The sequence below is a fragment of the Schistocerca nitens genome, chromosome 2, assembly GCF_023898315.1.
Source record: "Schistocerca nitens isolate TAMUIC-IGC-003100 chromosome 2, iqSchNite1.1, whole genome shotgun sequence".
Lineage (NCBI taxonomy): Eukaryota > Metazoa > Arthropoda > Insecta > Orthoptera > Acrididae > Schistocerca > Schistocerca nitens.
This window is the reverse complement of record NC_064615.1, coordinates 671472407-671499476: the sequence shown is the minus strand read 5'-3', so window position 1 is coordinate 671499476 and position 27070 is coordinate 671472407. Positions and strand designations below refer to the sequence as shown.

The following is a 27070-nucleotide window of genomic DNA, read 5'->3' as shown; positions in this document are numbered from 1 at the left end:
CGATTTATGTGAAGGATCTCCGCCGGAAAAAATTTAGAGACGCGTTAGCACTACTCCGTGACATTCGAACTGAGCACCGTCGTTTGTTGACACTCTTGGGCTCATGAACGATGCAATTACAGCTTGTGGTTATCTTGACGTTAACAAAAGCGATGTCTTTTGTGGGAGCGCACGAGATAACGCTGAAAATGTATCCTTCCTATTTCCACTGGGTGCCAATTAGTGGGACTGCGTTTACACGAAGCACAGGCCTCGTGTGTTATCGGGCTACAGCTCAAACATACAGGCTGGGTGCAACTGGCTGTAGCTCGGACTGGTCACCTCCAGGTAAAGCGGCGGCAGTGCGCAAAAGGCTACTTCGGTAAACACGTGGACCCCTCGAAAGTGTTGGCGCCCTCAGATCATGGGTAAGCTTGGAAAAACTTCCAAAGTCCAGACTTCGTGCGGTCGAGTTATTATACAGTGTGTTCAGAAACAGTCTGAAAAGCTTGTAAAGGGTGTGGCAGGGGAAGCTGTGCTGCGAAGTAATTTTTAAGAATAAAATTCTATGAGTTGCGCCGTTTCCGAGTAATTAAGCGTTGAAATTGGCCAATAAAGTCATTGCACGCACAATTTCAAACATTTGCAAGCGCTAAAATCGCGGTAATGCAGACATCGATGGGTCTGTGAGATACCACGTATTGAAATGCTGATAACCAGTTAACAAAAATTTGCCTTTTTCGGAAGTGATAAGTTTAAGGTAGGTGAGAGAAAGCTACGTTTGTCCGGTTTGAGTACACCAAACGAAGAACACGTTTGGCGACAGAGTCTCTGGTAGGATGCTGGAATTGGCGCGCACGTCGACCTATACGAGTAGGTTTTGCCGTGGAATGTACAGCTTCAGATTTATCTGGGTTAATGGCCAGTAGTCACTCTTTGCACTCGGCTCATATTTTGTCAAGTTATGGCTTTAGAATATACATCTGATAGAATTTCCTCATGGAAAACTCTGAGCTTTCATTTACTATTACTGTTAAGCCATTAATACGTAACATAGACAGTAATGGTCCTATCAAACTTCGCTGGAGCACACTCGAAATTGCTTCCGTGTTCGACGATAGCTCACCATTTAAGATAGTGTGCTGTATTCTGACTGTTAAGAAGTTTTCATTTTATTTGTAGTTGTAGCTGCTTATCCAAGATGAACATAGTTTGTTCAGCAGTTGAGGAGTTGGTAGCCCTGCGCTAGGCGAGACGCACGAGTATTGTGCTCACGTGCAGATACGTGATTTAGACTGAAATAAAACTTAGTTTAATACCGATAGCTAATTAAATACGAGGTTTTTATTTTGTAAATGAAAACCGCCTTTTCATTCTGTACTGTAATTTATTTCTTCCAGATGCGTTTCACCTTTTTATTTACTCTAAGATATCTTCAGTGGGATCTAGAATGATACAATTTTGATCGCACTGAAGATGCCTTAGACTAAAACAGGGTGAAACGAGTCTGGGAGAAATAAATTGCAGTGCAGTGGTTTTTATTTTCAAAGGAAATATTTCTATGCTCGCTGCGGAGGATGGCCATGCAAACAAACTTGTTAAATACGAGCTTTGTTCAAAAAATTCCGGAACATTCGTAATTTCACCCCAATGGTGTGCTGGAGCGAAATACGGTTGGCATCCCTGCACACACACACTTGTGTTTAGTGTGTAATTGCCGGAAGTTCCATTGCTGTACGAGTCGTGTTTTTTAAGTAAGTAAAGTTTTGAAATTAAAAAAAGACGTGCTAAGGTACCTCAAAAATTTTATTTTTACATGAAAGCCTGTACCTTAATCCCTTTTTCTACATAACTTCCGTCAATATTGAGGCACTTGTTATAACGTTGTACCAGTTTTTGAATACCCTCCTCATAGTAGTGTGCCGCCTGACTTGTTAACCACTGCATTACCACTGTTTTGACTTCGTCATCGTCTTGAAGACGCTGACAGCCCAGGTGTTTCTTCAAGTGCAGGAACAGATGGTAGGCACTGGGCGCAAGATCGGGGCTGTAAGGAGAATAATCTAGAGTTTCCCATCGAAAAGATGTGATAAGATCTTTGGTCTGATTCGCCACATGCGGACGGGCATTGTCTTGCAGCAAAACGATGCCCTTGCTCAACTTCCATGGACTGTTGCTTTGATTCTGGTGTGACGTAGGCCATCCATGTTTCATCGCCCGTAACAATTTGGCTTAAGAAATCATCACCGTCGTTGTGGTACCGCTCAAGGAAAGTCAATGAACTGTCTAAACGTTTGCTTTTGTTCACATCCGTCAACATTTTCGGTACCCAACGTGCGCACAGTTTTCGGCAATTGAAGTGCTCGATCACAATGCCATAGAAAACACTACGAGAAACATTAGGAAAGCCATCCCGCAAGGAGGAAATCGTAAAGCGTCTGTTTTCTCTCGCCTTATTGTCCACTTCCTGCACCAAACTTTCATTAACGACCGAAGGACGCCCACTCCGCTCTTCATCATGCACATTTGTGCGGCCATCTTTAAATGCTGTCACCCACTTGCTTACCATTCCATCACTCATAATGTTTTCTCCGTGAACTTCACAGATCTCACAACGAATATCGATCGCTTTTAGGCCTTTAGCACCAAGCAATCTTATAACAGCCCGTACTTCACAGTCGGCGGGACTAAACGGTTATCGGAGGTATGTTAAACACTCAATACACAACGTAAACCAAAAAGACTGGAATGGCGTCAGTGCGTAGATTACGGTACAGGCTTTCATGTAAAAATAAAATTATTGAGATATCTTAGCAAGTCTTCTTTTAATTTCAAAACGGTACTTACTTAAAAAACACGCCTCGTACGTTTGTTAGTTATTGTTCAGAGTTGTACTGTGTGGAACGTTGTGTCGCAAAGTTTGCAAATTTCGAACTGGCAGAGTTAGGGGAGCAATGCGTCTACATTAAATTTTGCCTAAAACTCAAGAAAACCTTTACAGGGACACACCAAATGATGCAGAAAGTCTACGGTGATGAGTGCTTAAGCCGTACTCGGTGTTACGAATGATTCACACGGTTTAAAAATGGCCGGACGGAAGTTAAAGATGGTCCTCGTTCAGGTCGCCCTTCGACCTCTACCGACGACGCTCATCTCAGGAACGTCAATGAAATTGTACGTGCCAATCGAAGACTGACTGTTTAAGAGATTGCAGAAGAATGTAACATTTCAGTTGTTATGAAATCCTGACACAGGCTCTTGAAATGCATCGTGTTGCGCCAAGTTTGCCCCCCGGTTCATGATTCAACACCAGAAAGCCCTTCGCCTCGCAATCTGTGAAGAGGTTTTGTGTCGTGCAAATGAGAACGAGATGTTTCTTAAGGGAATCATAAATAACTGGTCATAAGACATGGGCTTGCGGTTATGATGTTAAGAACAAGGTTCAGTCTTTACAATGGGTCGGTAAAGGTTCACCAAGACCAAGAAAAAGCTCGTCAGGTCAGGTCAAATGTCAGAGCCATGCCGATAGTTATCTTTGACTATGAAGGATTAGTTGATCATGAATTCGTGCCGCAGGGGAAAACTGTTAATCGCTGATACTATCGGCACTTGTTGCGAAGCCTGCGAGAAAATTTGAGAAGGAAATGGCCTTAAATGTGGGGAGACAATTCATCCCTGTTGGCGCATGAATATTGCACACGAAATCACTGCTGCCTCATTCTCCGTACTCTCCGGAACTGGCCCTTGCGGACTTTTTTTTTTATTTCAAAATTGAAAACCTCGTTTAAAGGACGAAGATTTCCAACACATACGAGATAAAAGGAAATTCGTAGACGGCGCTTCTCGCTATCCAGCAAGATGCGTACCAAGATTGCTTCCGGAAATGGAAACGGCGTTGCGAGCGGTGTATCAGTTGTGGAGGACAGTATTTCGAAGAAGTAAGTAAATGGTAAGCGGAGAAAAATTTTGTGGGCGAAGTTCCGGATATAGTTGGAAGACCTCGTACGTGTATTAGTGTGTTGTTCAAGCTTACCATAAACAGTTTGACTCTTCTTTGCGTTTTATTCCAGAAAACGGAAAGATATCATAAAGTATGGTTATTAGCGTATTTTTGTTACGTTTTTGCGCAATAAACTTAAAGAATCTCTCTTTTAATGATTCTTTTTTCTTTCCAGCAACTTAAGTACAGCATATCGCTTCATTGTTTTAATTCTCATTTGCGAAATGCAGCGGAAATTTTATATTGCTGGATCTAGAAACTTTACACATTACATCTTTATTTACATAGAATTGCGAGGCCTACTTTTCGTAAACGCGTTTTCTTGTTTTTCGGTAATTTAATTGACTTATTCTCACTAAAATACTATTTTTTCCATGAGTGAAAAGTGCCTGATTTGCCGTAGAATTGTTAGCTCCTGGGTTTGGTGTGATGGATGCAGTAATTTTTTCCATTCGGGTGACTGTAGTGGCGTGGGAATTGGGGAAGTGAATCAAGACCCATCAGTGGTTCTTTAAGATATGTAGTAGAGATAGGAAGATGATGGAACAGGAGGGAAAAATTGATGCTCTACGGGCTGGGTTAGATCAGGCCAGGGGATATTTGGACAGATTAACGAAGGAGAAGGGTGAAAAGAGGTGGAAAGTGACAACAGGTAACAGAAGTAACAGGCTTAGAACTTTGTCAGACAACTTTGCGCCTCTAACTACACTATGTCGGCGATTGTTGCGCGAACACTTTCTCCACGTACGCGTACACCTTAATTACTCTACCACGCAAACATTGGGGTTACGCTCGTCTGGTGTGAGGGTGTGTTCCTGGGAGGGGGAGGGGGGAGAGGGGGGGGAAGGGGGGAGTTCCACTGGGTCCGAACCGTACAATACCCCTGGGTTCGGTGCGGTAGGTTGGGTGGACTGCTGTAGCCTGTTGTGGGGTTGTGTATCACTGCGGGCTACGGCAGGGACGAAGTATCTCCATCGTTTCTAGGTCTCCAGTTCCATACAATACAATACAATTGTCTACATTGATGAATCAGAGCCATCGAATCCAGTTGACATAATCTACCTCTTTGAACATCGTGTGATCACTGGTTATAGATGTGTTAAGTGTTGCAAGACTTAGCTTCTCACTTTCGTAGGGTAGAAACGGAGGTTGGAGGAGTTGCCACATTCGTCACGAATTGCCATAAATTTAATAACACAGATATTCATAAATTTTGGCTAGAGCCGCGTATAGAAGTATGTGGAACAGAAGTAGAAATTGAAAATAAGTCACTCATAATAGTAAATGTATACTGAGTACTAGCAGGTAATTTTAATCTTTTCATAAATCGCTTTGGCCTATGTAACAACAAAAGAGGAAGACTTAGTGGTTGCTGGTGATTTTAATGCAGAGTTTCTTGAAAATTCTTCCAGTAAGAACTCATTTTAATCATTAGCATTGTCATTCAACTTCATTTATACTGTTAACTTTGCAGCTACAGTAGCTAAAGCCACAAAGGCGGCCATTGAAAATATTTTTATAGTCTCATGAAGAAAATTATATTATAAAACCAGTAATACATAGCCTCTCAGACCATGATATGAAGTTCCTTTTGCTAAATGTTTATACTGATCAGGGTACAAAATCTGCTATAGGAAGGGAAACTATATTTATCAGTCAGAAACAGCTCTCTTATAGATCATTACAATACATACTGCAAAACGTTGAAGGTAGTATTATGGATATCAAAGCAAATTCATGATCAGAAAATTTTAGTCACATCAGATAACAAAACAAAAACAATATGGGATATAGAGACGGAAGGGAATGGTAGAACCAGAGATGAAGAGGAGCGCATAGCATTAAGAGTAAACGATACAAAGGTAACAGATGTGTGCAGAGTTACTGAAAAGATGAGTTTGTCAGTTTCAGTAGATGCTCCCATGGAATATCTCAGACCAGTCACCAAAAATAATTACAATAATATGAGTATGACCATTACAACACTAGTCCGCAGCTCGTGGTCTGGTGGTTAGTGTTGCTGCCTCTGGATCACGGGATCCTGGGTTTGATTTCCGACCTGGTTGAGGATTTTCTCTGCCCAGGGAATGGGTGTTTGTGTTGTCCTCATAATTTCATCATCACCATCATTTGTGACAGTTGCTAGATTGGATTGAGTTAAAAATTGGACTGTGTAAAAATTGGGACTTCGTACAGGCGCTGATGACTGTGCAGTTGAGCGCCCCACAAACCAAACATCATCATCATCACCATCATCACAACACTATCAGAAGTAATGTCCACCATAAAATCTTTAAAATAAAAAAAACTATGATAAAGTATCAACAAAGGTGTGCCTCGGAGTTAAGTGACATTTCAAGTTGTTTTGCGTGACTAGTCTTTTATCAGTGGCACATTTTCTGAATGGTTGAAATATGCTGACATTAAATCTTCGTATAGGAAAGGAGATAATGAAATGCCATCAAACCACTGTCCAGGTTCACTTTTGCTCCCCCCCCCCCTCCGACCCCCCTCTCCATCATTCTCAAAAATTGTAAAAAAGGTAATAGGCAGTCGTTTTCTTAACCATCTGATCACAAATAAAATATTATCAAATTCATAATTCGGATTTCTAAAGGGTTTCAATATCGAGAAGGCTATCTACACATTAAGTGAGTTTGTACATAATTCATTAGACAATAAATTATAGGCTACTGGTATATTTTGTGATGTGTCAAAGGCATCTGACTAAGTAAATTAGAATATTATGGTGTAACAGGAAGACATGTATTAAGCTATCAGGCATCATCCAACTGGGAACAGTAACATGTGGTGTCACACAAGGTTCTATCTTAGTGCTCTTATTTTTTCTTGGGTATATCGATGACTTTTCATCAGTAATATTACCAAATGCCAAGTCCGTTTTGTTTGAGATTATACAAACACTGCAATACATAGTAAATCAAGTATAGCCTTAGAAAGGTCGGCTAAGGAAATTTTCGTGGACATTATTTGATGGGTCCTAGGCACTTCTCTGTCACTAAAGGCGGCCGGAGTGGCCGAGCGGTTCTAGGCGCTTCGCTCCGGAACCGCGCGCCCGCTACAGTCGCAGGTTCGAATCCTGGCTTGGGCATGGATGTGTGTGATGTCCTTAGGTTTGTTAGGTTTAAGTAGTCCTAAGTTGTATGGGACTGATGACCTCAGATGTTAAGTCCTACAGTGCTCAGAGCCATTTGAACCATTTTGATCTGTCACTAAACCTCGGAAAAAACGTACCATATGCAGTTCAGAACTTGTAAAATTTCCTGCCTCAAATGTGACGACAAGCAGATAAGAAAAGATGGTTCAAAATGGTTCAAATGGCTCTGAGCACTATGGGACTTAACATCTATGGTCATCAGTCCCCTAGAACTTAGAACTACTTAAACCTAACTAACCTAAGGACTTCACACACATCCATGCCCGAGGCAGGATTCGAACCTGCGACCGTAGCAGTCGCGCAGCTCCGGACTGAGCGCCTAGAACCGCTAGACCACCGCGGCCGGCTAAGAAAAGATGACAGCGTTAAATTCTTGAAAGTACAGCTTCACAATAAATTTAAGTGGGAGGAAGCATGCAACAGAAATGCTGAAGCACCTAAACAAATCTGTATTTGCTACGCGAATGTTGTCAGATATAGGTGATATAAAAGTAAAGAAGCTAGCTTACGATGCTTACTTTCATTCCATAATGTCATGTGGAATTATTTTCTGGGGTAATTCATTAAGCCAAGCTGTAGTTTTCTGAACCCAAAAACGTGCAATACGAATTACTTTGTTGTGAACTCAAGGAAGTCCTTCAGAGGGCTGTTTAAGGAACTAGGGATTCTAAGTACTACGTCCCAATTTACTGCAGGTGAACAAGACTAACACATGTTAGCGTTTTTTACCAGTTTTGGACTGCCTTAACAAATATGACTTAATAATGGTCTTACAACTTTTAACATTGTACTTGAAAATGGCATAAAAGGAGAAATCCGGATAATACAAAAGATAAATATAACAATACACAGTCAAATGGCGTTTGCTCTAAGTGTTTCATGCCTGTGGCTCAACGCCAACAGTATCGGTGTAACTCAGAACAGGACAGGCAACTTGCTGTCTTGTGTTATCTTGTTGAAATACACTGCGCAGTCACATTAATAGGGCCACCGCTCAAAAGCATGAATAACCACTTTTTGCAGTGTGGACCACTGCGAGATGTGCAGGAAGAGCTGGCCGCGGTGGCCGAGCGGTTCTAGGCGCTTCAGTCCGGAACCGCGCTGCTGCTCTGGTCGCAGGTCCGAATCCTGCCTCGGGCATGGGTGTGCGTGATGTCCTTAGGTTAGTTAGGTTTAAGTAGTTCTAAGTTCTAGGGGACTGATGACGTCCGATGTTAAGTCCCATTGTCCCCAGAGCCTTTTTTTTTTTGTGCAGGAAGAGAGTCAGTGGGGCTCTGGATGGTATTAACAGCGATGTGGAGCCATGCCACTCCAGTGCCACAGGCAGCTGTGCTAGGTTTCTCGGTTGATGATCCATGGCGTGAACAGCCTGATGTGTGTGGTGTCCTTAGGTTTAAATTCATATGCAACTCAGTTAAATTAAAAATACGACGAGAACGATTAAAATGAACACACACAGAGTTATCTGCAGAAAATTGAGAACCCGTCTTAACAGCCCATGTTTACGTAAGAAAGCCTGCTGAACAGCTGCCCCTAGTAGGGTCAGGTTGTTGACAGCGGTCCGAAATCTCCGGAATCCACACTGAGAGCGGCTGAGGAGTTGGCTGGTCTCCAACAACCTCACCAGATGACGGTTAACCATTCGCTCTGGGGTCTTTTCTACACAGCTAGTTAAGGCGACGCTCAGGTAACTACTGAAGCATATGCGGTCCTTTCCTGGTTCGAAGAGAGGTATCAGAATCGCCTCTCTTTACGAGCTGGGAAAGTTGTCTGCCTGCCATATAAGATTAAAGCATTCAAGGAGGATTTACTTTGACGCTGCTGGCAAATGTCGAAGCTTGGAGTACTGGATTTGATCGTGACTGGGCAGCATCACGAGTCTCAGTGCCAGCTCCAGCTCGCACATGGAGAAATGTCAGTTGTAAGACTCAGAATTGTGGAATTTGAAGTCCAACTTGCCCCTCTGTGCAGTCGCACCATGGCGGCGAAGTGCCGGATCCTGGCTGTCATCGGCAGCAGTCGCCACAAAATGCTCTGCCACCGTCTGAGCGGTGTTTCTGGGCGTTGTTTGGATACACCACATTTCAACACTACTGCTATTGGTAGACGAAAGTGTTTACAAGAAATCCTCTGGGTGGTTTCCCATACTTTTGTAGAACAGGTGGAATTGTTGATGGAGTCCGGGAACACTTGCCATGACCGTTTCGTGCTCTACTTAATTACGCGTCGAGCCTTGGCTCTCGTGACTCGAAAGGCTGTGAGATTGTCTACTGTTGGGCAGCATTTAAACCGTCGAAGAGCTGCACGCCTGTCTCAGATTGCTGAACAGCACTCATCTGTCTACCAAGGTACAGGTCGCCTCCTAAGACGATCTGAAGATTTTGGGTCGATCGTGGGCTGAGTTGGATGGTCAGGGTGGGCAAGCCAGTTCTTCATGAGAAATGGAAAAATCCGTGTACGTGTCCCAATTGATGTATTTCAGTGCCCACTAGCAGGTAATGTCATCGTTTCCTTAGGATCATAATCATGTAAGGCTGCAGGATAAAAATGGTGTAAAGAACACTAACCACATAGATCTAATCATGTACCTACCCTCCATTGGTGTGTACACGTACAAAATTACTTTGACATCTGACCATGTATTCTGGGTGCTCCACTTTTTTGTCAGGCACTATATTAAAGTAGCTGCTGTTATCCACTCAGTTTCTTAGAATTGGTTACTCCTGGAATTTCTGCATTATGGTTTAGGGTTCTTCTTTACTGGTCATCTCATTCCTCACACCTGGGACGAGGGAGGGGATGTAGGTGCGAGCTGGAGGCACCCATACTGCTGTTCTTCAGCCTAATGGTCTTAAAAAAATGGACTCACAATATTTTATAATTAAAATGGATAACACTGTAGGATTAAAATACAATACATTATGAGTAATTTTGATGGAATTATCACAAAAAATGCACTTGATGATGGTGTATCAGATGCTATGATGTAGATGACGATGCTGTTTATGGCAATCACGTCCCCAAAGAGTCGTAAGGGTAAAAAGTGAGAATGGATGGGCGAGAGGCAATATGTCTGAGAGGGGGAATGGATTGGAACATGTCTGATCACTAAGTCGGGGCCTGCCAGGATGGCCGAGCGGTTCTAGGAGCTACAGTCTAGAACCGTGCGACCGCTACGGTCGCAGGTTCGAATCGTACCTAGGACATGGATGTGTGTGATGTCCTTAGGTTAGTTAGGTTTAAGTAGTTCTAAGTTCTAGGGGGCTGATAACCTCAGAAGTTAAGTCCCATAGTGCTCAGAGCCATTTGCACCATTGCTAAGTTGGGGCTGCAACAAAGTGGAACAAGGTTCTGATTGTGGTCAGGAGGGACATTCTTGCCTTTATACGAAGAGAGGATACTGGGGCTAGGAATGAGCAAAATGGTTAAACGTGAGCGCGTATTTCCGAGTTATGAACAGGGAGTCTGCTGAGGTTGGGATGAAATATGGAGACGGGCGGTGTCAGGTACATGTTACTAAAGGTAGTGCAACAGATTTTTACTCGTCAGCCTTACGGGATGTGCAGCATTCGTGAAAATGTTCGAAGAACTGAGGAGCTGGTGGAGGATAAGTGTGGGACAGGGAAGATGGGTACAGAGATTAGGCAAAATGCATGGCATTGTAGAATTTGTGGTAAGTAGTAATCTGTCGGTGGTGTTGAATTCCAAGCTGTATTGGCCAAGGTTCTTGAGGCGTGAGCACTAATTAGGAGCGACAACTGGAGTAATCACAGTTTAAAGTTCGTTTCAGTGTGTTGGGTTCAATGTTTTTAATTATTCTGTTCGAAGTAGGCAACAACTAGTATTTAACTCAAACTCTTAACTTATTTTAGTATTTATAAGAGCTAAATTGACTGTAGAAATGGGTCAACTTGAGCTCTCGATACCGCCCATCGACACTGTTACGAGGTGACATTATTCGTTAACGAACTGGCCGTGGGTATGTGATAAGGAACTAACCATGGGATCTGACCATGGAACTTACACTCTTAATTGCTCACAGATAAAACATTATCTTTGGTTGTCCTACTGACGAATGATTACAATTTTCGTGAACTTTGAATTATTTATGAACAAATTTTCCTTTCGAATACAAAGTATTTATCCGATGAGAGATCTAGTCTGAATTTGTGTGTTATAGTGATGTAACATATTAATGTTTTGTTTTATTTGTTTGTTTTACTCCTTTGTTTCAGTATTTTGTTTCACTGATCCTTGACCTCGAGCAGTATTTTTGCAAAATGTATCCGTCCGTAATATTTAATAGTCTAACGTTGTGGCGGGATATGAAAAGTTAGGAGTAGACTATTAAATTTTAGTAAAAGTGTAAGTGTAATCGGAGAATATTGTAGATTTCATGTACGTCGTGTTCACATTCGTTTGACGAAGATCTTGTCTGAACAGCCATCCGACAGTTACATGTGGAGGTGTCGTCGTGATAATTTCTGGCAGTCAGTCAGGCACGGTTGAGTGATAAAGACTCAGTCTCTCTCTTAAAGTGGAGTTAACTTGCTATTTTTCTTACGTGTCCACTGTAAGATACACCATGCACTAAACCGGTGCTTATGAACGAACGGTAATATGTTTATTTTCTTTCTGTGGGGATGTGTGCGGTGAATTTATTAAATATATGGGGGTGGGGGCTGGTGGCAGTGGAGGCGTCGTGTAATAGTGGAAACTCATGCATCACGTTTTGAATAAGGGACGGGGAAGGCATGATGTTGTGGGTCTTTTTGTTTGGGAGGCTGTTATTTCGAGTAGAGCTTCTTCGAATGTTGTATTCGGATGATGGAAAATCATGCCAAGCGGGTTTCGGTTCCACTTATAGAAGAATGTGTTCCGAGGCTGTACGATGCTTAGCAGATAAATAGTTGTTAGTAAATGGTTCAAATGGCTCTAAGCACTATGGGACTAAACATCTGAGGTTATCAGTCCCCTAGACTTAGAACTACTTAAACCTAACTAACCTAAGGACATCACACACATCCATGCCCGAGGCAGGATTCGAACCTGCGACTGTAGCAGCCGCGTGGTTTCGGACTGAAGCGCCTTGAACCGCTCGGCCACCGCGGCCGCCAGTTGTTAGCATCTCACTTGTGAATTGATCTAGCTCCAGTAAGGTGGACGTAGAGGAGAATTACGTGCCTAGTAAGTGGACTAAGGACGTAATAGACCCACTATGTTTGATAACGAGATTCGGAAAATGCCAAGGAAGCCAGAGCTGTTGCACTCTCGATTCAAAAGAGAACGTGCAAACGACAACAAGCAAAGGTTAGTAGAGATTCGTGCGTATGTGAAAAGATCTATACGCGAAGCATACAACTACTCCCACAGTGATAACTTTGCCAAAGACCTGGCAGAGAAACCGAGAAAATTCGGGTCCTATGTTAAATCGCTACATTGGTCTAAAGCTTCCATCAAATGGTTCAAATGGCTCTGAGAACTATGGGACTTAACATCCATGGTCATCAGTCCCCCAGAACTTAGAACTACTTAAACCTAACTAACCTAAGGACATCACACAACACCCAGTCATCACAAGGCAGAGAAAAAAGCTTCCATCCACTCACTAGTTTACCAGTCCGGTGTGGCAGTAGAAGACAGCAAAACGAAAGCCGAAGTTTTAAATTTCAGTTTCAAGAAATCGTTCGCGCAGGAGAATCGTACAAACATACCGTCGTTAGACCATGGAACAGACTCCAATATGGACCACGTAGTATTAGGGATCCCTGGCATAGGGAAACAACTGAAACAGCTGAAAACAAATAAGTAACAAGATCTGTATGGTATCCCCTTTCGGTTTTTCAAAGAGTCCTCTACTGCCTTGGCCCCTTACCTAGCTTTTATTTATCGTAAATCTCGCCCAACACGATGGCTCAAGCTGCTGCTAAAAAGCGAAGATTATTCCTGTATATAAGAAGGGCAAAAGAACGGAACCGCAAATTTGAGATCAACATCCCTAACATCGGTTTGCTGCAGAATCCATGTGCATATTCCCAGTTCAAATATATTAAATTTTTCAGAGAGAGAGAAGTTTATGAGCACGAATCACCAGGGTTTTAGTAAGCGTTGCTCGTGCGAAACTCAGCTTGCCCTTTTCTCACGTGATATACTGCGAACTCTTTATGAAGAGCAACGGGCAGATTCCGTATTTCTAGACTTCCGGAAAGCATTTAAGACGGAGCCCCACTGCAGGCTGTAAACGAATGTACGAGCATATGGAATAAGTTCAGAGACATGTGAGTGGTTTGAAGACTTCTTAAGTTATTAAAGCCAGTATATTGTCCTCGACGGCGAGTGTTCAACAGAGACAAAGGAATCGCCTGGAGTTGCACAGGGAACTGAGATAGAACTGCTATTGTTTTCAATATACATAAATGATTCGGCGGATAGGTTGGGAAGCAATCTACGGTCGTTTGCTGATGATGTGATGTACGGTGAGGCGTCGAAGTTGAGTGACTGTAGGAGGATACAGGATGACTTTAGACAAAATTTCTAGTTTGTGTGACGAATGGCAGCTACCTATAAATGCAGAAAAATGTAAGCTGATGCATGCGAGTAGGAGCAAACCCCGTAATGTTCTGATACAGCATTAGTAGTGTCCAGCTTGACAGAATCATGTCGTTTAAATATCTAGGCGTAACGCTGCAAAGCGATATGAAATGGAATGAACATGTGAGGGTTGAGGTAGGGAAGGCGAATGGTCGACTTTATTGTATTGCGAGAATTTTGGGAAAGAGTGGTTAATCTGTAAAGGAGACCGCATATAGGACGCTGTTGTAAACTAATCTTGAGTATTGTTCGAGTGTTTGGGGTCCGTACAATGTTGGATTACAGGAGGACTTTGAAGCAATTCAGAGGCTAGCTGCTGATATGTGTTACTGGTAGGTTTGAACAACACGCAAGTGTTACAGAGATGGTTCGGGAACTCAAATGGGAATTTCAGAAGGAAAGGCGACCTTCTTTTCCAGACACACTGTTGAGAAAATTTAGAGAAGCTGCATACAGAACGATTCTACTGCCTTCAACCTACATTGCGCGTAAGAATCGCGAAGATATGATACGAGAAATCATCGCTCATGCAGAGGCATACAGACAGTTGCTTATCCCTCGTTCTACTTGCAAGTGGAACAGGAAAGGAAATAACCAGTAGTGATATGGGGTACGCTCCGCTACGTGCCGTACGTTGTATTGCGGACTATTGATGTACAGTCATGCTCATAAATTAAGGATAATTGCAGAATGTGGTGTCACACAACGTGGCACTACACAAAACTGGCGCTAATAGCATAGGCACATAGGGAACACACCTGTAAGTCCACAGTATTGGTGATAAGTTGAGAAAACCGTCCCGAAACACATATGCTATAAAACGCCACTGTATCCTGCGCATGTACACCGACATCAATATGGGATATTATCAGCATGCACACATACACAGGCCGCACAACAGATTGGCATACACTGGATCAGATGGTCAAGCAACTGCTAGGAATAGCCTCCCATTCTTGCACCAGTGCTTGTCGGAGCTCCTAAAGTGTCGTAGAGGCTTGACGACGTGCAGCGATCGATGGGGTTTAGGTCTGGAGAACAGGCAGACCACTCCATTCACCTGATATCTTGTACGGTACTCCTCCACGATGGCAGGTCGGTGGGTCCGTGCGTTATCATCCATCGGGAGGAAGGTGGGACCCACTGCACCCCTGAAAAGCCGGACATACTGTTGCAAAATGACGTCACGTTGCACCTGACCTGTTACAGTACCCCTGTCAAAGACATGCAGGGGTGTACGTGCACCAATCATAATCCCTCCCCGCACCATCAAACCACGACCTCCATACAGGCCCCTTTTAAGGATTTTAAGGGTTTGGTATCTGGTTCCTGGTTCATGCCAGATGAAAATCCGGCGAGAATCACTGTTCAGACTACACCTGGACTCGTCCGTGAACATAACCTGGGACCACTATTCCAATGACCATGTACTGTGTTCTTGACACGAGGCTTTACGGGCTCTCCTGTGACCAGGGGTCAGTGGAATGCACCTTGCAGGTCTCCGGGCGAATAAACTATGTATGTTCAGTCGTCTGTAGACTGTGTGTCTGGAGATAACTGTTCCAGTAGCTGCGGTAAGGTTCCGAGCAAGGCTACCTGCAGTACCTCTTGGCCGTCTGCGGGCACTGATGGTGAGATGTCGGTCTTCTTGTGATGTTGTACACTGTGGACGTACCGTACTGTAGCGCCTGGACACGTTTCCTGTCTGCTGGAATCATTGCCATAATCTTGAGATCACAATTTGTGGCGCACGGAGGGCCCGAGCTACGACTTGCTGTGTTTGACCATCCTCCAGTCACCCTAGTATTCTACCCCTCATAATGTCATCAATATGTGTTCTTTCAGCCACTTTCAACACACAGTCACCATTAGCACGCCTGAAAACGTCTGCACACTTACCCGCTGCACCATACTCTGACATGCACCAACACACCTCTGCGTATGTGGACTGCTGCCAGCGCCACCGTGCGACGACCGCAGGTCAAATGCACCGCATGGTCATACCCCAAGGTGATTTAAACCCGCAAACCGCCAGCCTGAGCGTTGTTTCACCATGTATCAGCATTGTCCTTAATTTATGAACATGGGTGTAGATACACTCCTGGAAATTGAAATAAGAACACCGTGAATTCATTGTCCCAGGAAGGGGAAACTTTATTGACACATTCCTGGGGTCAGATACATCACATGATCACACTGACAGAACCACAGGCACATAGACACAGGCAACAGAGCATGCACAATGTCGGCACTAGTACAGTGTATATCCACCTTTCGCAGCAATGCAGGCTGCTATTCTCCCATGGAGACGATCGTAGAGATGCTGGATGTAGTCCTGTGGAACGGCTTGCCATGCCATTTCCACCTGGCGCCTCAGTTGGACCAGCGTTCGTGCTGGACGTGCAGACCGCGTGAGACGACGCTTCATCCAGTCCCAAACATGCTCAATGGGGGACAGATCCGGAGATCTTGCTGGCCAGGGTAGTTGACTTACACCTTCTAGAGCACGTTGGGTGGCACGGGATACATGCGGACGTGCATTGTCCTGTTGGAACAGCAAGTTCCCTTGCCGGTCTAGGAATGGTAGAACGATGGGTTCGATGACGGTTTGGATGTACCGTGCACTATTCAGTGTCCCCTCGACGATCACCAGTGGTGTACGGCCAGTGTAGGAGATCGCTCCCCACACCATGATGCCGGGTGTTGGCCCTGTGTGCCTCGGTCGTATGCAGTCCTGATTGTGGCGCTCACCTGCACGGCGCCAAACACGCATACGACCATCATTGGCACCAAGGCAGAAGCGACTCTCATCGCTGAAGACGACACGTCTCCATTCGTCCCTCCATTCACGCCTGTCGCGACACCATTGGAGGCGGGCTGCACGATGTTGGGGCGTGAGCGGAAGACGGCCTAACGGTGTGCGGGACCGTAGCCCAGCTTCATGAAGACGGTTGCGAATGGTCCTCGCCGATACCCCAGGAGCAACAGTGTCCCTAATTTGCTGGGAAGTGGCGGTGCGGTCCCCTACGGCACTGCGTAGGATCCTACGGTCTTGGCGTGCATCCGTGCGTCGCTGCGGTCCGGTCCCAGGTCGACGGGCACGTGCACCTTCCGCCGACCACTGGCGACAACATCGATGTACTGTGGAGACCTCACGCCCCACGTGTTGAGCAATTCGGCGGTACGTCCACCCGGCCTCCCGCATGCCCACTATACGCCCTCGCTCAAAGTCCGTCAACTGCACATACGGTTCACGTCCACGCTGTCGCGGCATGCTACCAGTGTTAAAGACTGCGATGGAGCTCCGTATGCCACGGCAAACTGGCTGACTGACGGCGGCGGTGCACAAATGCTGCGCAGCTAGCGCCATTCGACGGCCAACACCGCGGTTCCTGGTGTGTCCGCTGTGCCGTGCGTGTGATCATTGCTTGTACAGCCCTCTCGCAGTGTCCGGAGCAAGTTTTTTTAAATGGAACCCCGTTAGTTTTGTTAGCACATCCGAACATATAGACAAATACGTAATCAGTGCCGTTTGTTGCATTGTAAAATGTTAATTACATCCGGAGATATTGTAACCTAAAGTTGACGCTTGAGTACCACTCCTCCGCTGTTCGATCGTGTGTATCGGAGAGCACCGAATTACGTAGGGGTCCAAAGGGAACGGTGATGGACCTTAGGTACAGAAAAGACTGGAACAGCACATTACGTCCACATGCTAACACCTTTTTATTGGTCTTTTTCACTGACGCACATGTACATTACCATGAGGGGTGAGGTACACGTACACACGTGGTTTCCGTTTTCAATTACGGAGTGGAATAGAGTGTGTCCCGACATGTCAGGCCAATAGATGTTCAATGTGGTGGCCATCATTTGCTGCAGACAGTTGCAATCTCTGGCGTAATGAATGTCGTACACGCCGCAGTACATCTGGTGTACGTTGTACGTTGTTTCATATCCTCTGGGGTTGTAGGCACATCACGGTACACATTCTCCTTTAACGTACGCCACAGAAAGAAGTCCAGAGGTGTAAGATCAGGAGAACGGGCTGGCCAATTTGTGCGTCCTCCACGTCCTATGAAACGCCCGTCGAACATCCTGTCAAGGGTCAGCCTAGTGTTAATTGTGGAATGTGCAGGTGCACCATCATGCTGATACCACATACGTCGACGCGTTTCCAGTTTTCGAGCAACGTTGGCAGATCATTCTGTAGAAACGCGATGTATGTTGCAGCTGTTTGGGCCCCTGCAATGAAGTGAGGACCGATTGAGGTGGTCGCCAATGATTCCGCGCCATACATTTACAGTCCACAATCGCTGTCGCTCTACCTGTCTGAGCCAGCGAGGATTGTCCACGGACCAGTAATGCATGTTCCGTAGATTCTCTGCCCCGTGGTTTGTGAAACCCGCTTCATCGGTAAACAGGTAGAACTGCAACGCATTCTCTGTTAATGCCCATTGATAGAATTGCACTCGATGATTAAAGTCATCACCATGTAATTGCTGATGTAGCGACACATGAAACGGGTGAAAGCGGTGACGATGCAGTATGCGCATGACACTACTTTGACTCAGTACACCGGCTCTCGCAATGTCCCGTGTACTCATGTGTGGGTTCATGGCAACAACAGCTAACACACCAACTGCACCCGCTTCTCCTGTGACGGGCCTGTTACGGACCCGTTTGCGTGCTACGACCATACCTGTTGCATACAGTTGGCGGTAGATGTTTTGCAGTGTGCGGCACGTTGGATGCTCTCTGTCCGTGTACCGTTCTGCATACACCCTGCAGGCTTCAGCTGCATTTCGTCGACACTCGCCATAGATGAGTATCATCTCCGCCTTTTCAGAGTTCGAATACACCATGGTCACAGTTCCTACAACACTACACTATCACAGACGTCTGGTAACACGGTGTACTACAGTTGGTCTGCGTGCGGAGACGAATGCAGAATAACAATAGCAGCAACCGCTACATGCGGACACTGCGACAGCTAGACCAAACCACAACAGTGCACTACAGCCACACTCGTAAACACGGTCGTCATCGTAAACATGGCCCTGCAGATGCTGCTCGCCGACCGTGGCCCGTGTTTGTTACAACACGCAACTGAACGTCGGAGGTTTCAAGCGTCAACTTCAGGTTACAATATCTCCGGATGTAATTAACATTTTACAATGCAACAAACGGCACTGATTACGTATTTGTTTATATGTTCAGATGTGCTAACAAAACTAACGTGGTTCCATTTAAAAAAACGTAGGTTTGTCTTAAAAAACATACTTCCGTGCATTTCTTTATGGTTTGTATTAACCAATTACACTAGCCCCTCTCCTCACGTTCGGTCTGTGGAATCGGTTCGTCTGTATTTGATGTGGTTTACGAAATATATCCAGCGGTAACGTTAGGTGACTCACCCTGTATATTCTTGTTAGAAGAGGAACCTGGATCCAGAAAGAGTGTAGGTCATGTTCAAATAACACTAGCTTATAGAATTTAGCAGAGAGACAAATCTACTATTTCTTGACTACGCGAAAGTCATTGGTAACCTAAGCAGGAGAACGTTGTGGGAAGCACTGCACAGGGGAGGCATACCACACCTCTTACTATGAGTAATCAAACATATGCACCAAGACTCGAAAATGGCCATTGCCGGAAGAGATAACATTAACGTAACAACAAATTTAGGCTTACGACAAGGATGCTGCTTGTCGAATACATTTTAATTGTGTATGTTGATGATATGTTGAGATAATGGCTAAAACAAATGACTTTTGTACCAATAATATTAACCAATGGAATTATTTAATGATATTATTTGCTGACGACCAACTTCTTATAGCTAACAGTGAGAACACCCTTCGAAAATTCAATTATAAATGTAATACTACTGCCAAGAGCTAAAACGTAACAATGTCGATACAAAAAATCAAAAGTCATTGATTTTAAAGTTTCAGACACGATCTCAAGCAAATATTTAATAAACGACCGGAAAATAGTGAGAGTGAGTAATTAAACGTTTTGGGGAGAACCTCTCCTTCACAAGCGAAAAAGACACACCAAAAAATGAGGCAAGACAACTTACTACAGTGCTCCAAAACAACAGCAGTACCGTTAATACTTTATGACAGTGAGACTTGTACACTAACAGCTAGAAACGATGGAAGAATAGAAGCTCCGTAAATGAGGTTTGGTTTTTACGAAGAGCAGCTGGCTATAGATTGTTGATGTGATAAGCAGTACAACAATCGGACAAGGACTGGGAGTTAAAACCTTAAACGAACAGATCACGGAATACAGAAAGAAATAAGGAGATCATGCAGTAAGAATGAATTAAAATACAGTTCCTAAAATAATGATGAATTATCAACCATCAGGGAAGATATCAAGAGACTGACCAAGAAAGACGTGGGGTTATCAAATAGCAACCAGGTAAAGACAAGGGAGACACCGATCAGTGGACGTAACAGGCAGATGGCTAATAATTTATGAAAGAAGATAACATTCTACCAAGCTAAAGTGAAGACAGAGAATCGTAACGAAGTCCTGGCACCCATGTCTTTCCTAGAAAGCAGTGGTCCCCACATCATATAGTAAACTTGTATCATTCCCTAGGCCGATGTACCACCTTGTAACATCGCCTCTGCAGAATGACAAACCCTCACTTATAACTGCCTGATATAGTAAGTGGTAGATTTACGGGCGTGCGTGGCAGGTCCTCTTTGTGACTTACCTGCGCGTTGGCAGCGTAGTCAGCCTCCGCCCTTTCTCGACCTGTAATCTTACTTGCAGGTGAGCCGCTCGTACGTTATTCCCTACTGTGTGGATTTCGGACTTATTAAATACTTAGAACTAAGGTTTTGGAGAGGAATTCCGGTGTTACTAAATAATGCAACGCAGCTCTGATAAAAGCAATTATTTTTCTAGAGATACGTTGGCCTCAAAATCCTGTGATACAATTTATTACAAACAAATTGCAAAATTGTACTTCGCACGGCTGAATCCAGCCAGATAGCGGTCAGACGGATATACCCCTCTAAGTGGGTTTAAGACCGCTGTCGGATACCGATGGCATTTGCTTGTTTTCTCAATCAGGCTAATCCCAGTTGTGATCGTAGTAATATAATTCACTCAGCAGCCACACGGGTCTTTTAAGATGTTGTATTACTGGATGCCACGGAACTCAGTCTATACTTACATTTGATACCCCACATAAAAATCAGCATGATCACATCCAATTGGTCATAATTATCATTGGTAGAAAATAAAAGTAGAACTGCAACAGCAGGAGCGAGCACAGCAGTTGACTTAACGTGTTTAATGACTGTCATGTTGTTGCACGCAATAAAACAAATATAATTGAAACAAATAGTTTTTGTGTAAATCAGATCCGTGAAGCATGTGCTTGTGAGTTGCTACTGCAATATACTTCTATAGTAATTGTAACAATCTACAGATCCTCTCAAGGTAGCTTTCAGCTATTCATGAAAAATCTAGAGGCATTATTGAGCTACCTGTCGGACAAAAACAAGCAGTTAGTGGTTTGTGGTGATTTTAATGTAGATTTCTTAAAAGATATCGATAGGAAAAATGAGCTAGAATCTTTGTTTGTTTGTTTCAATCTAGTATTTGTTGTAAATTTTCCAACTCGTGTGCAGCAGGATAGTAGGTCACTTCTCGATAACATTTTCATAGACAGTACTCAGGCAGAAACAATTAATGTGCACCCAGTTGATAATGGGCTATCTGATCATGTGTTAATGGAAATAACACATATAGCACCTTACAGGCTTCAGGCAGTTTCATACAAGGTAAGGAGGCTTATTGATGCGAACAGGGTACAGAGTCTTAAGAGCAGCCTATAAGAGGTAGAATGGGATGAAGTATACACAGAGAATGATGATGATGCCAAATTCAATTTATTCCACTGTAAATTTGTCTCAATATTTGAGAGTTGCTTTCCTGAAACGTTATTCAAAAAAGCCATTGCAAAGTCAAGTAAGCCATGGATTACTAAGGGAATTAAGATTTCGTGTAAGAGGAAGAGGGAAATATATGGACAGGCCAGAACAAGTCAGGATCCGACGCTACTTGCTTACTACAGAAGATTCTGTAATATTTTAAGGAAAGCCATTATGAAGTCGAGAAGCTTATGTGTTCTGACAGAAATTGTACTGCACATAATAAAATTAAAACTATATGGAATATTGTCAAACAGGAGACGGGACAGCCTAACAGCGCACAGCATACCCTGGCAATAAAGCTAAATGATGATGTTGTGACTGATAATTCACATGTTGCTTGTATTTTTAACAATCAGTTTCTGAATGTAGCAGCAAAAAAAGGGTTAAAGGTTCAGTTGAAGAAGAAAAAAAAAGTTAAAAATGTAATTCCCCAGGACTTTAGGCCTTTAGAAATAGCACCAACATCTCCCACTGAAATTGAGGGAATTATAAATATACTGAAAAACAAGAGCTCATGTGGTATTGATGGAGTCTCTAACAGAATTTTGAAGTGTTGTGCTAATTTAATAAGTGGAGTCCTTAGTGATATATGTAATGCTTCGCTGACACAGGGAATTTTTCCAGACAGATTGAAATACGCGACTGTCAAACCTCTTCATAATAAAGGGGAAAAGAGTGACTTAAATAATTATAGACCAATCTCATTGCTGACTTCATTTTCTAAAATATTCGAAAAAATTGTGTATTCAAGAGTAGTCTCACATTTAAGTGAAAATAATTCACTCTGCATGTCACCGTTCAGATTCCAGATGGATTATTCGACTGAGAATGCTATCTACACATTTACTCATCAAATAGTACAAGTCTTAAATAACAAATTATCGCCAGTTGGTATTTTTTGTGATCTTTCCAAGGCATTTGACTGCATGAATCATGTCACACTCTTAGAAAAACTCAGGTTTTATGGAACTGAAGGCTATACACACAGCTGGTTTGAATCATACTTAACGAAACAGAAAGTAAAAAGTTGTGCTGAATAACACAAATAATGTTAGGAGGGTGGTAAATTCTAGCGAATGGGGAGTTATCACAAAGGGAGTCCCACAGGGTTCAATTTTGGGTACTCTGCTGTTCCTTATTCATGTGAATGACCTCTCACTTAACTCTCAGCAAGCAGAACTAGTACTTTTTGCAGATAACACGAGTGGTATAATAAATCTCATTCCAGAAAAAGCAGCTGAAGGTATTGTTAAGGATGTCTTTCAAAGAATTATGAAGTGGTTCTCAAAAAATAGACTCTCCCTTAATTTTGAAAAAACTCACTATACCCAATTCAGTACACCGAATAGAGTCATACAGACAATTGATGTAGCATATGAACAGGGCTCTGTTAACAGGGTAGATTTCTCCAAATTTTTGGGTGTTCACATTGATGACAACTTGAACTGGAAGAAACATATTACTGAGCTTATCAAACAATTAAATTCAGCTTCTTTCGCTCTTTATATAATCGCTATTCTGGGTAATAAACAGATCAGCCTCCTAACGTACTTTGCATATTTCCACTCTATAATGTCTTATGGAATAGTTTTCTGGGGTAACTCACCACTTGGACATAAAGTACTGATTGAACAAAAGAGAGCAGTGAGAATAATTAGTGGTGTTCACCCAAGGACGTCATGTGGGCGCCTATTCAAGGAGTTAGGTATTTTAACTGCACCATCAGAGTACACGTATTCGGTAATGAAATTCTTTATAAATAATCCATCTCAATTCGCGAAGAACAGTGACGTTCATACGTACAACACTAGAGGTAAAAATGACCTTTCCTATCCGTTATTGAAGCTGTCAGTTGCTCAAAAAGGAGCAAGAAAAATCTTTGATCATTTGCCCACCAATATAAAGTATCTGGCAGGTAGTAGATCAAGTTTTAAATCTAGTTTAAAATCATTTCTTTTGGACAACTCTTCTATTCCATGGACGAGTTCCTGTTTCAGAACTGGCAATATATATATATCTTATAATCTGACTTTTTCCATATCACATCGATAAAATAATCGTGAAAATGATCTACGGAACATGACATAACCAAACCAAACGAAGTTTTGCTCAATTAGCTATTTGCGTCTATGCCTCAGTTATTGTCACATATTAAGGTAAACATTCATTCACGGTCAAAATGACTTCACCACCTGTGCGAACGTTACTTTGTTACGGTCTTATTCAGATTTATCCAAAAAGTAAAGCTTAGTTTGGAATCTTTGGGGAGCGGAACTGCCTGCTCCCCGGTCGAACCGCTAGTCCTCAATAGTGGCGTGCTGTGCGCCCTTCTCCCCCACTAAACCGTTCGTGGCATCAGCTACTATCTTTTCCCTTAAAACAGACACATTTTACGTTATACTTTCCCCGTTGCTTTCTGAGCGTATACACTTTTGATTTACACTCGTCTGCAAGTTTTACTCTGGCCCTCTGCTCTAATTTAGTTTTTTCAAACGAACTATTTTTTTACGCTTTGGCAGCCTCTGATTGGAACAGTCCACCTTCTCCATCTCCAAGGGGTGTCCGCCTGTCGATGCTGCGTCGTGTTTCTAAGCTACCCCTGGCTTCTCTGTGCCCTTCCGCCTTCACATTCTTGCAAGTCACCCTGTTGGCCTACCGCCCGCCCGCCTCGGCTCTTACCGTAACCATTCGGGCAGGCTACCTTCGCCCTGGACCTCCGTCTGTCTGCCATCCCACTGCATTCTAATTGGCGCTCGCTTAATTAAAAAGGCTAGAACTTTAGTTTCATTGCCTGTACAACAAACGAATTTTTTTCTGAAGCCACCTCATATTCTTAGCTATCGAATGAAGTTCTTAAAACTATTGCTTATCTGAAGTGTGGTCATTCGTGCACAGCAAATTGCCACTTTTCAAACTGGGAGTGGGTTGAAACCCGAAACGGAGAGAAGGGAAATTTTATACAACACATGTTAAATATATAGGAAAGAAAGATTAGACTCGCAAGGATAGAGAGTTGTACTAACATCTACCTTAGGCGAGGTCGAAAATGTGTGAACCCATATCGACAAGAAGAGCGTGGGTCGGTAGACTTAGATTAGTAATGGGATACCAAGAAAACCCAAATGCAATTAAATGGAAATAACCTGACCGTACTCTGTGGGTAGATGACGATTGTGATTCGCGCAGTATCGACTGTGAAACACTACGACAAGGACAAACCGTCGCGCGAGGCAATACAGAAAACTAGTCCTATAGCCCACGTGCCAAGAAGTGCGACTGACATAATGACTACTCGTAAGGTAGAGCCAATCATTTCGAGATGTTTTAGCGATCGTTATGCTAATACAAGGACATGGTCACCAAAAACCAGGTGATCATCAAAATAGCTTGGAGAGGATTTGTGATAGGCAGAAGTAATATACAGACATTTTAATTATGCTAAAGGATGAACTGAAAACAGTTGAAATCTGGCCAACACGGAACAACTTCGGTTAAAGATCAAAGACTTTTAAACTACGATCTAGGTAAATACGTACCGAATAAACTAACGACAGTCTGTAGAAACGTTAGCATTTGGATAATATTACGAAAACAGAGTGCTGCACTGCCGCTAAAAAAGAGGGAGTCTGAAAACTGAAAGGTTTCTTGATAATTCGAGAATCTGTAAGGAGAACGTTGCTGAAACATACTCTAATTTCCACAGTTGGATCCTAGCGAAAGGTTGATCAGAAAATCCGCGGAAATCCTCGTTATGCTCAAAGTCAGTTAACGAATCCAAACCTTCCATTCAGTCTCTAGCGGACTAATCTGGTGTTGAAACTGAAGACATGAGGCAGAGAGCCCATGAGTCTGTATCTTGGTATCACGTCATACGTCCGACTGTCCGTAAAGGCTCTAGTGCTGTATACCCCAACATTACATATTTTCGGGTAATACGTCATGTTAATGAGTTAATGGCCAGCTTTGTTGAAATATCTCCAAGCATTACAGAGTTACGGTTATGTGTCAGCGCGCGCGCGAGCGGGCGCACACACACACACACATACACACACACACACACACACACACACACACACAATGTACACAAATGGCTGTGTGATATAAAGTCCCGCCGAATGTGAGGTTAGACATGTATTCAATTTTTGAATGCTCAGAAGTTAAGACTTGCAGAAATTTACCGTCAACTAAAGGAAGTTGGTTGGGTTGATTTGGTGGAAGAGACCAAACAGCTAGGTCATCGGTCTCATCGGGTTAGGGAAGGATGGGGAAGGAAGTCGGCCGTGCCCTTTCAAAGGACCATCCTGGCACTTGGCTGAAGCGATGTAGGGAATACGGAAAACGTAACTCAGGATGACAGGACGCGCGATTGAACCATCGTCCTCCCGAATGCGAGTCCAGCGTGCTAATCACTTGCGCCATCTTGCTCGGTCTAAAGGAAGTCTACATTGCTAAAGTAACGAACGAAAGAAATGTGAGAAAGTAAAATGAAATGTTTACGAATAGAATTAAATATATGGTCAGTTTATGAAAGCTAAAAGGTCGTTACTTCCTGGAGTACCCCGTATGTGTAGACACGCACTGATGCAATACTTCCCTTACAGCCTTGCTCTTAGGTGCTACGAACGAGGACGTGGGCATATGTTTTAAAATCGGTTCCTCACGTTTTTAAAATTATGTTATGCATTCAGTGGTCTTGAAAGGGACGGACAAATATTGCACGTAAACTGACTTCTAGCACGTCAGTCTATGATCCTGTATACGTACAAAGAATCCACAACGGAGAAGTGATCTTAAGCTACCTTTGCACCGAAGCGAACACAAGCAAACGTCCTAGAGAGAATGAGAACACCCTACGGCGTAAACGCTAGGAGCGCGTGAGCAAACTACATTCGGTCGTGTTCGGTTCGCATTCGCTTGTGTTCGCTCGTGTTCCACTGGTTCTCAGTCTCTTAGCGAACCATCAGAGGATGTTCGTATCCTCTCTGCTTCGGCCCTAATACTACAGAAAACTTTCGTCTGCTATCTTGTCTACATTTCTGATTGCTGACAGGAGTTGCTTGAGCGATGGAGTGGTGCGAAGAGAATATAATGTTGTTGACAGAACAATGTAGATATAAAATGTGGTTCTGGAGTACAAGAGATCCACAGCAAAAATGCAGAAGAAAAAGAAATATGACTGGTAGAAAACTGCCGAAGCACTGGAAGGTCCAGTATCCAGCTGTGGGCATGAGAAAGACGATAAATACATTGGACGCTTGCATCAGGTGGGAGCTGAGTGAATGAGCACAAGGTTTGTAATTCTTTTTGTTAAGAAGGGAAAGCACATATCTGTTAAGCAGATTAATATTAAAGATATAC

At 43.4% G+C, this 27070-nt stretch overlaps 1 protein-coding gene across 1 annotated transcript in view; it reads left to right on the top strand.

Annotated features, from left to right (window-relative positions):
• The first annotated feature begins 338 nt into the window (after positions 1 to 338).
• The window catches only part of LOC126236786 (putative inorganic phosphate cotransporter), a 205097-nt gene continuing 178365 nt past the window's right edge, over positions 339 to 27070 (top strand). Inside the window, exon 1 of the mRNA XM_049946369.1 lies at positions 339 to 407. Within this exon, the coding sequence (XP_049802326.1) occupies positions 404 to 407 (4 nt within the window). The 5' untranslated portion in view covers positions 339 to 403. The remainder of the gene's footprint in view (positions 408 to 27070) is intronic.